Here is a 12,928-nt window from a genome sequence, read left to right on the forward strand (position 1 = left end):
CCCCTGCCTCCGTGTCCTCTCCCACTACTGCCACAGTCCATTTCTACTCTTTCTCCAAAGCCCAAGCCCTTTCATGGCTTTGCAAGTGACTCTCCCCCACTCAAAGGCCCTTCTCTCATTTCTCTGTCAAAATGCACCCGTCTTCATATTTAGCTCCCATCAGCTACCTTTGCAAACCCTCCCCTACTTCCATACTGCTCTGCACTGACTCCTATTATACCATTTCTCACCCTGTATTGCCTTTCCTTTCTGTTCAAGGCTTTCCCATCAGTCTGCTTCTTCAGGAGTAGGACCATGCCAAATTCCTCACTGGCTACCCCAGTGCCTAGCACAGTGCCTCACAGACAGCAGGTGCTCAATAAATGAGAGAGGGGTAAATCTCCTGGGCTGCTGGTGGGTGACGAAGCTGAAACTACACAGATCTCTACAGACTGCCAGCCTGGTGCTTTTTCCATTATACCAGGCCCCTTTTTTGTTAACAGTCAGTTAAAACTTCTGATAAACTATCTATTCAGCAAAATCCAGTATTAGGCTAACAGATGGCAATGCCAAATTCTAGCTCTAGACTAAAGCCAACCCCCAAGTTACAGATTATTGTGTTCTCTCTTCTCTTACTCCCTAGGTGCTATGCCTCCCCTCTTCTTTATGATAGTGGTCACAGAAGAGAATATAAAACTACGAGAGAAATCTGTGGAAGACAAAAAGAGCTGAGAGAAAAATCTGATCTCTCATCAAAATTTCTGCTTCAGCTGCACCTCATTTATTTCTCAAGCTCTGCTTAAAGATATGTCACCGTTGTTTTGTTTTTTTTTAATAAGACATGACTACTGATAAGGAGGACTACCCAAAAGCACAATTTTAAATTTTTTTTTTTTTTCAACGTTTATTTTTTTTATTTTTGGGACAGAGAGAGACAGAGCATGAACGGGGGAGGGGCAGAGAGAGAGGGAGACACAGAATCGGAAACAGGCTCCGGGCTCTGAGCCACCAGCCCAGAGCCCGACGCAGGGCTCGAACTCACGGACCGCGAGATCGTGACCTGGCTGAAGTCGGACGCTTAACCGACTGCGCCACCCAGGCGCCCCAAAGCACAATTTTATTTAACATCAAAAAAAATTTTTTTAATGTTTATTTATATTTGAGAGAGAGAAAGAACCAGCAGGACAGGGGCAGAGAGAGAGGGAGACAGAATCTGAAGCAGGCTCCAGGCTCTGAGCTGTCAGCACAGAGCCCGGTGTGGGGCTCGAACTCACAAGCCATGATAATCATGACCTGAGCCAAAGTTGTACGCTTAACCCACTGAGCCACCCAGGCATCCTGCAAAAGCACAATTTTAAATAGGCTAATGGTCCAACAACTTTACAGGGAGAAAGAGCTGGGAGATTCGAGGAGGAGGAAGGGAAATACTGCAGAAGAGTCCACTTAAACTAACACTGATGAAGGTGCATGCAAGTTAACAGCAGTATTTCAATCAGTTTATGTGGTAAACTACACATAAAAAGACAAACACTTAACTCTTTTCCAAATAAACTGTCTTATAAAGACAGTTCCAAAGTTTCTAGTCTCACTGAAGGAAAGCAGGAAGAAAAACCAACATACAGGGCTTAAAAATGGTAAAATACACGTTCTAAAGCTAAAAAAATCAAAATAAAAAAGCAAAGCGCTGCTAAAAGGAGCCAGTTTTTGTCCAGGAAGGTTATCTACTTAGTGGATTTCTGCTTTTATTACCTGCAAGCCAAACCAGAGCTGCAGTTATATGAAATTTACACAAGGGTCTTCATTTCTGCAAAGGCAGTCTGGGAGCAGAAGGAAAGAAAACACCTGCTGTTGACTCGATTATGAAAGAAGAAGGGAAATGAGCACCAAGCCCCAAAACAAACACAGCGTCTCAGGATCAGCAGTCACCTGCCCCTCACCTAGAGTGTTGTGGACACCGTCTGCCTCTTCTTTCACAGACTCATCCAGGCGCTCCAGATTCTGCACAAGCAGCGCTACCACCTGCCCATCCACCTTGAGCAACAAGGAAGCAAGAGGAGAGAGGGATACATGTCACAAAACAGTCCGCCAAATGTTCCCATTCCCATCCTCACTTCTCACCCGCATGAACGAAAGAACTAATCGGCCACCTATGGTTTACAGTGTGCTCTCCTGTCCCATTACCTCTCTGAGTCTTGAAATGACCCCCAGGCAAAGAAAGGGCAGGCACCATTATCCTGAACTTAGGATGAGTAAATCAAAGCTTAAGGAGACAAAGTAGAATTCAAGGTTACAAAGTTGGTGAGTGGCAGCGCCAGCACCTGAACCTAGGCCTTCCGAAATCAAGTCCGGTCCTCTTTCTACCTCTCTGTGGTATTTAAACAAACACCTGGCAAAAGTCCCTTCTTAAGTCAGGTCCGTAGTTTGTTCAAGTCAAAAGTCTGTTTCTAGACCACAGCACCAAGGGGTGTTTAACTGGGAAGTTTACTTGCCATAATTTACACTGACCTCAATTTACGGTTAAATTCAAAACATTCCTAATGTTCTATGCTAAGCTCTAATGAAACTATTCCTTCTGATGAATTTCTAATTCCTTCTTGAGAAGAGTATTAACATAATAAAATGTCTCACATTTTATTACATTTAGGGCATAAGACAGCAGTTAAATTTCTCATTTGTTTCACGCAACCTTATAGGAAACTTTCAGTAGCCACATCACAGAGCTGCTATTCAGAGAGATTATCAACTTAGCCAAGACCAAACAGCCACTGAGCAATGGCAAAAGAAAAGCAAAGACCAAGCTTCCTTCTTTGGTGAAATAATGCTGACACTACTTCATGCTCCTCCCTGCACAATCTGTACTCTTAGGGAGACGGTCCTTGGGCAACCCTGACACACACCAAGGAAAGTAACTAAGGAAACTCCTCGTAATCAAGAAGTGAGAATTCATCCGGTAGTAAATTTCTAATTAGTAGTCAGTAAGTAAGCCTGTACATGTACAGGAAGATAAAACCTTCTGTATACCCGTGGCATATCCTCTCTCTCACTGCCTCAGTTTCCTCACTTAGGAAATGGGAATAAGTTATAAAGATTAAATAAAACTATGTGGCATGTCTTACCCTGGGTCTGGATCAAAAATTAAGTAGAGAGTTGTTGTTATTGTTGTTTTTTAACGTTTATCTATTTTTGAGAGAGAGAGAGAGAGAGAGAGAGAGAGCAAGCAGGGGAGGGGCAGAGAGAGAGAGGCAGACACAGAATCCGAAGCAGGCTCCAGGCTCTGAGCTGTCAGCACAGACCCCGACGGGAGGGGGGGGGACTCAAGCTCACGAACCTCGAGATCATGACCTGAGCTGAAGTCGGACGCTTAACTGACTGAGCCACCCAGGCGCCCCTAAAGTAGAGAGTTTGAATCTAGCTCTTTACCCCTTCTGATATCTGATCATTCACTATTCGATATGAATATCGAGGAAAACCAAGAAAAACTCCGGTTCTTTGAAGGCAGCCACCCAACCCTGGCTCATCTCGGTCTACTCTTCCAAGTGGAGAGCAATGCTGTAACAGGCAGACGCTCCGTCATTTTGCTAAATTCACATAAACTGACAAAACACTCCCTCTGTGTACTGCAATCAGGTTTTTCTATAACTTGCTCCATTTACTCTCAGGTAATCCTCATAGCTTTCACAGGTGAGCAAACAAACATCCAGAGAGGTTAACCAGCCAGCCTAACCAAAGTCACAAAGCTTGTGGCAGAAGTGACTGACTCTATGCCTCTCTTTTTTTCCCCACCACACCCTGTCGCTTTGGGGAGGGGAAAAGAAAGGAGAGAGACTGACACTTCCCTGAGCACTTGTGAATAGGGCACCCTGCGACCCAAGGATGCAACAATGGCAAGAAGGACAGATCTTGAAATAAGGCCTCTTTACTCTTTCTCGGTGATGCTTAAAGGAAGCATCTGGCAAGGGGGGAAAAAGCTGAAATTATTGAGTAATCTGTGAACCTGAATCGCAAACGAAGTAGAGTTTCTCCCCTTTCGGCCCTTGATGGTGTGAAGAACAACGAAAGACACTAGCTGCAGATCTGAGAGGACACTGCTGCCAGAATTGAGCGAGGGTGCCCGTAAATACCAGAATGAGCCGTTTTCCCCTCTTATCCCAAGCAGATATGCAATCTTGCTCTCAAATCTCACAGCCAGCAAAAGCTTCACCAAAGAAATCCACTGCAAGGTTTTCCTTAATTAATTGGACAATTGGAGTATATATGAGAGGAAACAGAAAACCATCTGGGGGGGAAATATGAACCATGTCACAGTTTGTTTTTCCCTAAATCACCCTGATTGACTTATAATCTCCCTCAATCCTAAAGCAGCAGACACTGCAAATCCACTGGGTATCACATTCTTGTCGGTTCTGCAAACAGCTTCACCCGTTTCAATTGCTTATTGCTGCTTTATCTGCTTTATTTCTCCTCCTTTCCTTGATTCTTCGCCATGTTTCCCATCTCTGCTGTCTGGAAAATGGTGGGGGGACAGTGGCAGTAAGCAACGCATTCAAGTCCCAGAACGGAATGGTTCCGGACAGTGGGTATTTGGCTGGAGGAAAATCTTTTTCTTTTTCTTTTTTTTTTTGCTACAGAAATCTAACTTCTAACAGGCAGGCTTTTCAAGCTTGCAAAGTATGAAACTTTATGTGGGGCTGGGTTAAATGCAATTTTACCTGATTGTAGAAGGGTCAAAGCAGTCAAAACACATTTAGCTCAGCAAACCCTTGGAAAAATATTTATATTATGCATAGCTCTGGATATCACCTTAAGAGGCACAAATCAGCATTCCGTCTTACTCCTTCCAGCCCCTTGGGTCTACTACCATCACACCAATTTTACCTGTGACTAAACCCTGAAACGAAAAACAAATCCTGGTCAGGGATGAAAGTGTCAGCCAGAGCAACCCTGGCCTTGGAAATCGTGACTGTCTTCAGCCTGACGTCTTCTGGGAAGTCACTGGTTACTTCTGCTCGTTAGGAGGTCTCCTGAACAATATTCCACAGGTCCTACTCTGACAAAGTCCAAGGACATGATCAGATCCTTTTCCTCTTGACCAGGGAAGATGGATACAAGAGAAAAGGACAAAAGAAAAAAATAAAGGGCAGATGAGAAGGTCTGAAGGATTCTCTTTCTATCTTGGATAGTCTGCCAATAAGCTTTCCTAAGAGTTTAGAGTAAAATTTTGTATCTACTATGAGTTCTGGAAACGTCATATTTAAAAAACTAAGAAAAAACCTCCCACATCCACTGAATCTTGATCAAGAAGTAAGTCTGGAGGTTGCATATGGTAATATGGTCAGAACACAAAATTTATGCCTGTTACCACCTATCTAGTAATATTTTAGCTTCCGCTCTTGCTCCCTCCAGGTTCACTGTCCCAGGAGTGGTCTTCCTAAAATGTTAGGTCAGACTATGTTACTACTCCCTTGCTTAAGATCCTCCAGTCACTCCCCTTCACACTGCCAATTCCACCCCAACTTCCTACCAAGGCCTACAAAACCCGGAGGAAATCTGGCCCTAACTGCGCTCTCTCCTCTCGCCCCAGCTGTGATCGACCAGTTTTCTGCTCCTCGAATCTGTCAAGCTCATTCCTGCCTTAGGTCCTTTGCACTTGTCCCACCTTGCCCTTGGTCATTCTGAATGGCTGGTTTCCTCTTGTCATCCCACACTGAGGCCTTCCCTGACTATCTAACCTAACGTGACTTCCCAGTCATCGTACATCACATCATTCTATTTTAATCCTTTATGTAACAGAGAATCACTACCGGCTTGCCAGTTTGTTTACTGCTTCTCCCTACACTGGATTTCAGCTCCACAAAAGCAGACTCTGTCAATCTTGCTCACTGCTATATACCCCATTCCCAGAGTCCAGAATATACCAAGCACTCAATAAACATTGAGCGAAAAGATGAACACATGAATTTTGCTTGGGAACAAATACAAACGCAGGTGAAGACATTCATTAATAGAAATGGGGAGGGATAAAAGTGATAGGATCCAGAAACTTACATAATAAATACCTTTAGAGCAACTGAAAACCCACCAACCTCAGCCTCACCTGAGCAGCACAAATGCACTGCCAACCGGCCCAAGACAAACCACTACAGAACTTCAACGTGCAATGTTTAAGTAGGGTTAGTTGAGTGCAAGAATGGGTATGGAAGGTAATTCCTGACTCCACGCCAAAGCCACTTTTGTGAAACTCCTTCTACCAAACGGTGGCTCCTAGCCATTACGGCCAATATCATGGCCCAGCCACATTTCCACCTCCTCTGGTTGGGACACCTGCACACATCCTCCTGTGAAAGCCTCCCTTTGAGGCCACAGACAGTGCCCTGCAACTCTGCAGACCTTCCGGATTCTTCCCCCTCACGAGTGCTCCCTTCTTCTCACTTCCACAGTAGCTGACACCTCTCACAACCGTTAATATTTTGCTTTGCGTGATCATTATTTATTTCATCTTTTTTTTTTTTTTTTAAACTAAACATCTATCCTTCCATGTCTTATTTAGGTCCATTCCCTTCAAAAGTTTTTTTGAGTATTTGTTCAAAATGTTTTTTGAACATCTGTCAAAACAGGAAAAAAATGTTGAACTCAACAAATACTTACAAACATCTCGCTGCATGGCAGATGACACAGATCATTTTAGCTTGACATTTACTAGGAACTTAGTATGCACCAGGCATAATATCTTTATGAAGATAATGGCCAGCATTTATTGGGTGTTTACTCAGTGTCGGACACTGTTCTAAAGATTTATTAAATAGCATTTATTCCTCAAGTCGGTGCTATGCAACAGGCACTACTGTTACCCCCATTTTACAGAAGAAGAAACAAAATGCAGAGAGATTAGGTAACTTCCCCAAGGACACACAGTTGGTAAATGACAGACCTACCACTTTGGCCACTCCCTTGATGGGAATCACATCTCAGGAAAGACCAACCTACACACAGATGTCCGGAAGCCAATGTGACAAATGCTAGGATATACAAAGTGCTAAAAGAACACAAATTCTGCCGGGGGGGGGGGGATGAGCCTTAAAAAAATTCAAAAGAGATAAGCTTTAAGCGGCTTTAAAGGATGACTGGGAGCATTCCAGGTAGCCCAGGAGAAGCAAGGCCTGCCAAGCTGAAGGCACATGTGAGCAAAGTCCTAAGACTTCTTTAGAGAGGGATGCCAGAGAATTGCCATCAAAGCAATATACCCTCACATTTAGAACTCCTCGGAAAAGATTCTATCTTCCAGGCTACCAAATCAATGCATTATAAAGCACAGATATTCACCTTTTGCATAAATAATAGCAGTGGATGTGAACCAAATGTTAAACCCCAAAGATCCCCAAGAATGCCAAGGCAGCACTCTCTCCCCACAAATGTGCTTGTCTATTGCTTAGGACTTCCAATTGGGAAAAAGACCAAGGCAATAACTGCAAACTGCACACCACAATAAATTCTGCTACATGCCCTCTAGCCTCTGTTCATGCAATTCCAGGCCTCTGATATTGGCCCCAAATTAAAACTACAAAGACAACTCAACCCTTGTAAAATGAGAATACTTATCAAACTTCTTCCTGGATGCAGCACAAGGGCAAAAAGAATAAATGAAAGACCACCCACCAGTTCTGCTCTGTTATTTACCGACGGCTTCCAACTGGCTGCAGACAAGCAAATAACATATAAGAGCCTAGGAATGTTCAACTGTGGTTCACACCAGCCCCACCAGTATAAAGCTATAAGAGTCAAAATCTTAAAATGATTATAATAAAAAGAAAAAAAAAAAAACTAAACAAACAGAAAACCCTTCATAGCAGCTACCTAACGGCTCCCCAGACTGAGGATGAACTGTTTCTTTCCAAACAAACAATAAAATCTGCACGATCCAGCTTTTGTTGGTGGGCTTAGCAACACAGAAAACACAAAGGGGGCTTTTGTGTGAATTGCTGTTTCTGGGTACGTTTTACAGGCAGCAGCCAGGCTCGCTGCTCCTCTCTCGTCTCCCCTATTCACACAGGCAAAGGATGGTAATTAAAATCAGCCCAGGGACCAGGCAGGAAGCCTCAGTCAGGGCCACTGTAATTAACCTCTGGAAGGTAAGACCGCACAAATGACACTGTGGGGACACAGAGCAGGAGCAAGTGCCACAGCCTTCCTTCAGACGCTCCTCAAAACAAAAGGACAACCCAACATCATCCTTTTCTTTCTGCACAGTGGTTCAAAGGGAAAATAAAGGTCCTGAATTGTACAAAAGTGGCAGCTCGCTCTAGGAAGGAGCTTGAAAGAAAAATGGCACTAGAAATTTTCATCATACTCAGCCACAAATAGCCCTGCTGGACTCCAGCCTCACTCTCTGTAAGAGACAGTCCTTCATATCCAGTGGGTTCACAACCTCTTCGTTCACACCAAATGCCAGCAACAAGCATGGCACATGGGAAACTTCTAGTGTCAAGGACCCTGAGAGAGAAAAAGTGAGGAGAGGGTGGGCAGAGCAGCAACGGGGTCTCAGAATCATTTGGGGCCCCAGTCCCAGCCATTCTGATTCAGTGGGTTTTGGATGGGGCCAGACTACAGGCTTAACAAACACGCCGGTGCTTCTAACACAAGTGACAGCAGATATTATGCCTGATAAACTGTAAACTGCATCAAGACCAGTACTTAACTAGCATCCTTAGCAGAAAGAAAAAACAAGACAACCGAAGACAACAGAGAGGAAGGAAAACTAACAGAGCCTTGAGGAAGCAGAGAGCTTGGCGGATGGACGAAGCCCCGCTGATGTCAGGGTCAGCAGCTGGGCTAGCTCCCTCCTGGACTGGCCAGCTGTGGCGCCTTCCTAGTCTTGGAGGCCTCTGTGATCACTGATGAGGGAGAAGCTGGTGTGGCGAGACAGGACACGCAGGCTCCCATCTCGGCTGTTCAGAGCCTGGCCAAGTGACTCAGGAGAGGGCTGCGCTTCTGCATCTGGGTCACCTCACGTGTAAAGTGAGGTGCTGAGAACAGATCGGTTTAACTCACAAATAAACTCCTTTCGACTGTCTGCTGCCTGGAAGATTCCGAGGCCTTGCCCAGGCGTCACAAAAAAGGTGCACAGAAATCCACCGGCCCTGCCTCTACAGGCGTCCAACTCTGGCTGGATGAGTTGGAAGGTCTGTTCTTGCTTTTAACATTCTCCGGTTCCCTGTCTGTAAAATCATAATGGTATCTGTCCTTGCTGGCGCTTGGAGAGAAGAAATATCTGTGAAAACTCTTTGTGAAAAGGTCAGTAGCACCACAGTTAGGGGTAGAAGAACAGAAACATGGAGTCAAAGAGAACACAGGTTCCAATCCCAGCTGTGTGGCCACGGGCAAGTCGTTTCGCCTCTCTAAGCCTCGGTGTCACAGCTGGAAACGGGAATAGTGGCTGTTAATACCCATCTGAGAGGGTACGGTGAGGATCACGTAAAGCGAAAATAATGAGAAAAGGCCTGCCTACAGCAGATACTTAACAAACGCTAGGCCTCTACAACCCCTAGCAACCCCCTCCACGCAGTTCCAAAGAACAAAGTACCCCACAAGCTGCACTGCCAATGTCGGACTCTCCTCCGGCAGTACAGCCTTCCCACAGAGCTCCCACCCACCTGGCTGCCACCACGGAGACAATGGTGATGACGGCCAACACCTTACACACGCCTGCAGAACCCCAGCCGGATGTGCAACTTACCAGAGCATCGATGAGTACTTCCGCTCCCTCTTCACTCTCGTGGAGGGTGTCTATATCTGTTAATTCCTGAAGCAAATCAACCACAGCTATGGACACATGTGAATAGCGTTAAGGGAATCACGTACATACTGAAACCCTACTGACATTTTATTAAAATCTGTGCTTCCCTTCTGTTTCCTTGTCAATCATTTTATCACCATTCACCCTTAATACACTGTGGTTTTATTAACATCTCTTCAACAAGGTTCTACTCACAGTGGGTGTTCAGTAAATGTTGTTAACTGGCTCAGTCTTCTTCCTTCTGCTGCCTTCCTGGTCACGTATTCCAGAAGTTCGTTTTCCCAAATTTCAAACTTTCAAATAGATTGCTCAGGAGGTTGCTTTTCCAGGGAGAAATAGGCCAACACCCTTCGCCCTATCACAGAATTTACATTCTTGGAACTCAGTATAATCTGAACTACCCCGTACAGTTCACCTTCGAAGGCGGTAATGATTTCTGAGATGAGATGGCTGGTGTTTACCGAGAGGTCCGCAGAGAGCAGGGCATGGCAAAATCAGTTTCAAGATGTAGACGGAAGGCTTTACGCTGGACTGCACTACACATCCCCACTTGGGGCTCCCTCCCCTCAAACACCGAGCTGCTATGGACACAAAAGGAAGAACGATGAGAATTAAACAAAGCGAAGGCGAAAATACAAGGAGGAAAATATGCATGAGAGAAAGAAACATGAAAGAGGGAAAAAAAGGAGTTATGTTTGGAAACTGGAAGGCAGAACTAAATAAACTAAGTTTCCCTTCCCTCACCCTGGAAACTCTCTCACACATACACACAGACGACCTACGTTTCTGCGGTGAAGAAAGCACTGTGATGGTGACAAAGGCAAATCTGTTTTTCATTCTTGGCCTCAGTTCCCCCCTCTACAAAAAGAGGAAGTTCAATAATCAGAGACATTTAGAAAATTATACACCACAGGCAACTGCCAACGTGTAACAAATAAAATACAGACGTCCTGAAAAGGGGGCCATCAACTCGGAAATCAGGAATGATCTGCTAGAAGAAGACTGGTCAGAAAACGGTAACTAAAAACGATGAGGGCAGAGGGGCCAGAAAGCAGAGCCACAGAAGTAAAAGCCAAGAGACTGGAATATACAAAGGCACATGAAGAGGACAAGAAAGAGCATCAGGGAAGGGAGGGGAGGACAGAAGAGAGGGGAGAGGAAAGAGAAAGTCAGAGCTAGAATTATATGCAAATAATATTTTGAAAGAATGACCTAATAGCCGCGTGCAGGGTGCAGTGCACTAAAGCACTGAGTGCCGGGAGCGGGGATGGGCAAATGGAAAGCAGGATGAGCAGAGAGCTGGAGGGTGAGGGTTGGGTGGAGAGCCAGGTCTGGAGGAGAAGATTCCACACACAACAGTCCAGGGCGAGACAAGGTCAGCATCAGGGCAGTTTCACTAGAACTGGTAAGAAAGAAATAAAAGGAAAGATACAGGACATGGTAACAAGAAGGATAACACTTGCTGACTGCCCACTGAAGTTCCAGGCATTTTATGAACATCTTTTGCGGAAAGAAAAGCTATTGGAAGGTTTGTCTTACTCATGTATAACGGACCAGGCGACCATCACACGTAAGTAATTAAGCTGTGTCGTCTTCTTCCTCCACTCTTTAAAGTGATATTTACCCCAAACACCAGAGTGCTATGAAACTTAATATGCGTCAGAGCTTAAAGGTCTTTGGACAAAACTCCTTGATGTGTCTCGTCTTCATCAACAAAGTAACCAGAATGCGGTTGACACAGAAGACCGCGTTATCAAACTTGACATACAGTAAACCAAAATGCGGAAGTTGTCTGCGGTAATTTTAAAAAGCAAAACCTGGCTACCAAATTAACCCTAGAAACCCCGGGGCCACCCCTGACTAGGAGGAGTTAGTGGTAAAGACTGCGGTAGCCGCCACCGTCACAGCCACCGTGTCTGAGAGTCATCATTATGCTAAGCGCTGGGCTACCGAATCCTCACAACAGCATTATAAGCGTGACATCCCCGTTTTACAGACAAGAAAGCTAAAGCTCAAAGTGGTTAAGGACCTTAGCTAAAGGTCACTGCAACAGTAAGGGAGAAGGTTAGGTTCATCTGATTCCAAAAATGATGCTTTTGCCACCACACTTCATAACACGGCACAGGGGAACACATGCCAGGTTTAAACGGGGCTAAGTTCTGGTAAATTCTAGCTATTGATCCTACTGTAATGACACTGTCACGTATCTCCAACAAAAATTAAAAGTCTCAGGAAAAAAATAAGATGCTGAAAACTCCCCGCTCATCCTCCTCATCTAAGAAACTCCCAAATATATTCTCTTGAAAAGTTCTTACATATGCGATGTAAAAATTGTATTATCTATTCACATGCTTATTTAATATGCATGACATTTGATCTATCTATCTACTCATCCATCCATCCATCCATCCACCCAATGTAGAGTCAGACACCTATAGGACAGGAATATGAATCGGGCAAAACAACAACAACAATAACAACAAAATAAAGAATATAAATCAGGCATGTAGCAAGTACTATCATTATATCCCTTGAATAACACCATGCATAACTAAGTAATTATTAACTAGTATGCGATGACTGTTAATTAAACAAGAGCCTCAAGAGACAGGTGGGGGACACGTGAAAAGAACAATGATGAAGATTCAGAGCAAACACGAGGACGGGGTCATGTCATATTCATCTTTGGTTCACATCTTCAGTGAACTGAATTATCCCCAAATTATCACTAGCCATGTAATCTTGTTCAAACCCCTTTACTTCCTTACAGCTTAGTTTCCTCGCCTGTCAAATGGTGGCAAATGGTCTCTGCCCAGCCCATCTCTCTGAGTAGCTAGAAGGAACAAATTAAGGCATGTACATCGAAGGCCAAGGAAATCAAAGTACTAAGAAAATATGAAAGCATTTTATAAGAAAGACTGTTAGTCAAGTATTCCCACAGAATGGCCAAAGCCCTCACTGTTGCCTTCACTCTTCCCCAAAGCCTCGAAAATCTAAAACGTAAGCTAACAACAGCATGGTCTCCCTTTGTGGGTCACAATGGGTTGGAAGATCTAATTTTATATTTCGGCTGTGCCACAGACATTCAGATTGATCAAGTCCTTTTTCAGCCTCTAAGGTCTTATGGGCCAGGTATCATATTTTTCTTTGATTAGTCTT

At 44.5% G+C, this 12,928-nt stretch overlaps 1 protein-coding gene across 2 annotated transcripts in view; it reads right to left on the reverse strand.

Annotated features, from left to right (window-relative positions):
* The window catches only part of CTNNBL1 (catenin beta like 1), a 163,392-nt gene that overhangs the window by 98,658 nt on the left and 51,806 nt on the right, over nt 1-12,928 (reverse strand). For both annotated transcript variants that reach the window (XM_047067834.1, XM_047067835.1), the window contains exons 5-6: nt 9,710-9,807; nt 1,917-2,010 (exon numbers count right to left, since the gene is read on the reverse strand). In XM_047067834.1, the coding sequence (XP_046923790.1) occupies nt 1,917-2,010; nt 9,710-9,807 (192 nt within the window). The remainder of the gene's footprint in view (nt 1-1,916; nt 2,011-9,709; nt 9,808-12,928) is intronic.

This window comes from Lynx rufus, unplaced genomic scaffold (genome assembly GCF_022079265.1).
Source record: "Lynx rufus isolate CCGP_SWC_20201006 ecotype Redwood Valley unplaced genomic scaffold, mLynRuf1.p SCAF_8, whole genome shotgun sequence".
Taxonomy (NCBI): Eukaryota; Metazoa; Chordata; class Mammalia; order Carnivora; family Felidae; genus Lynx; species Lynx rufus.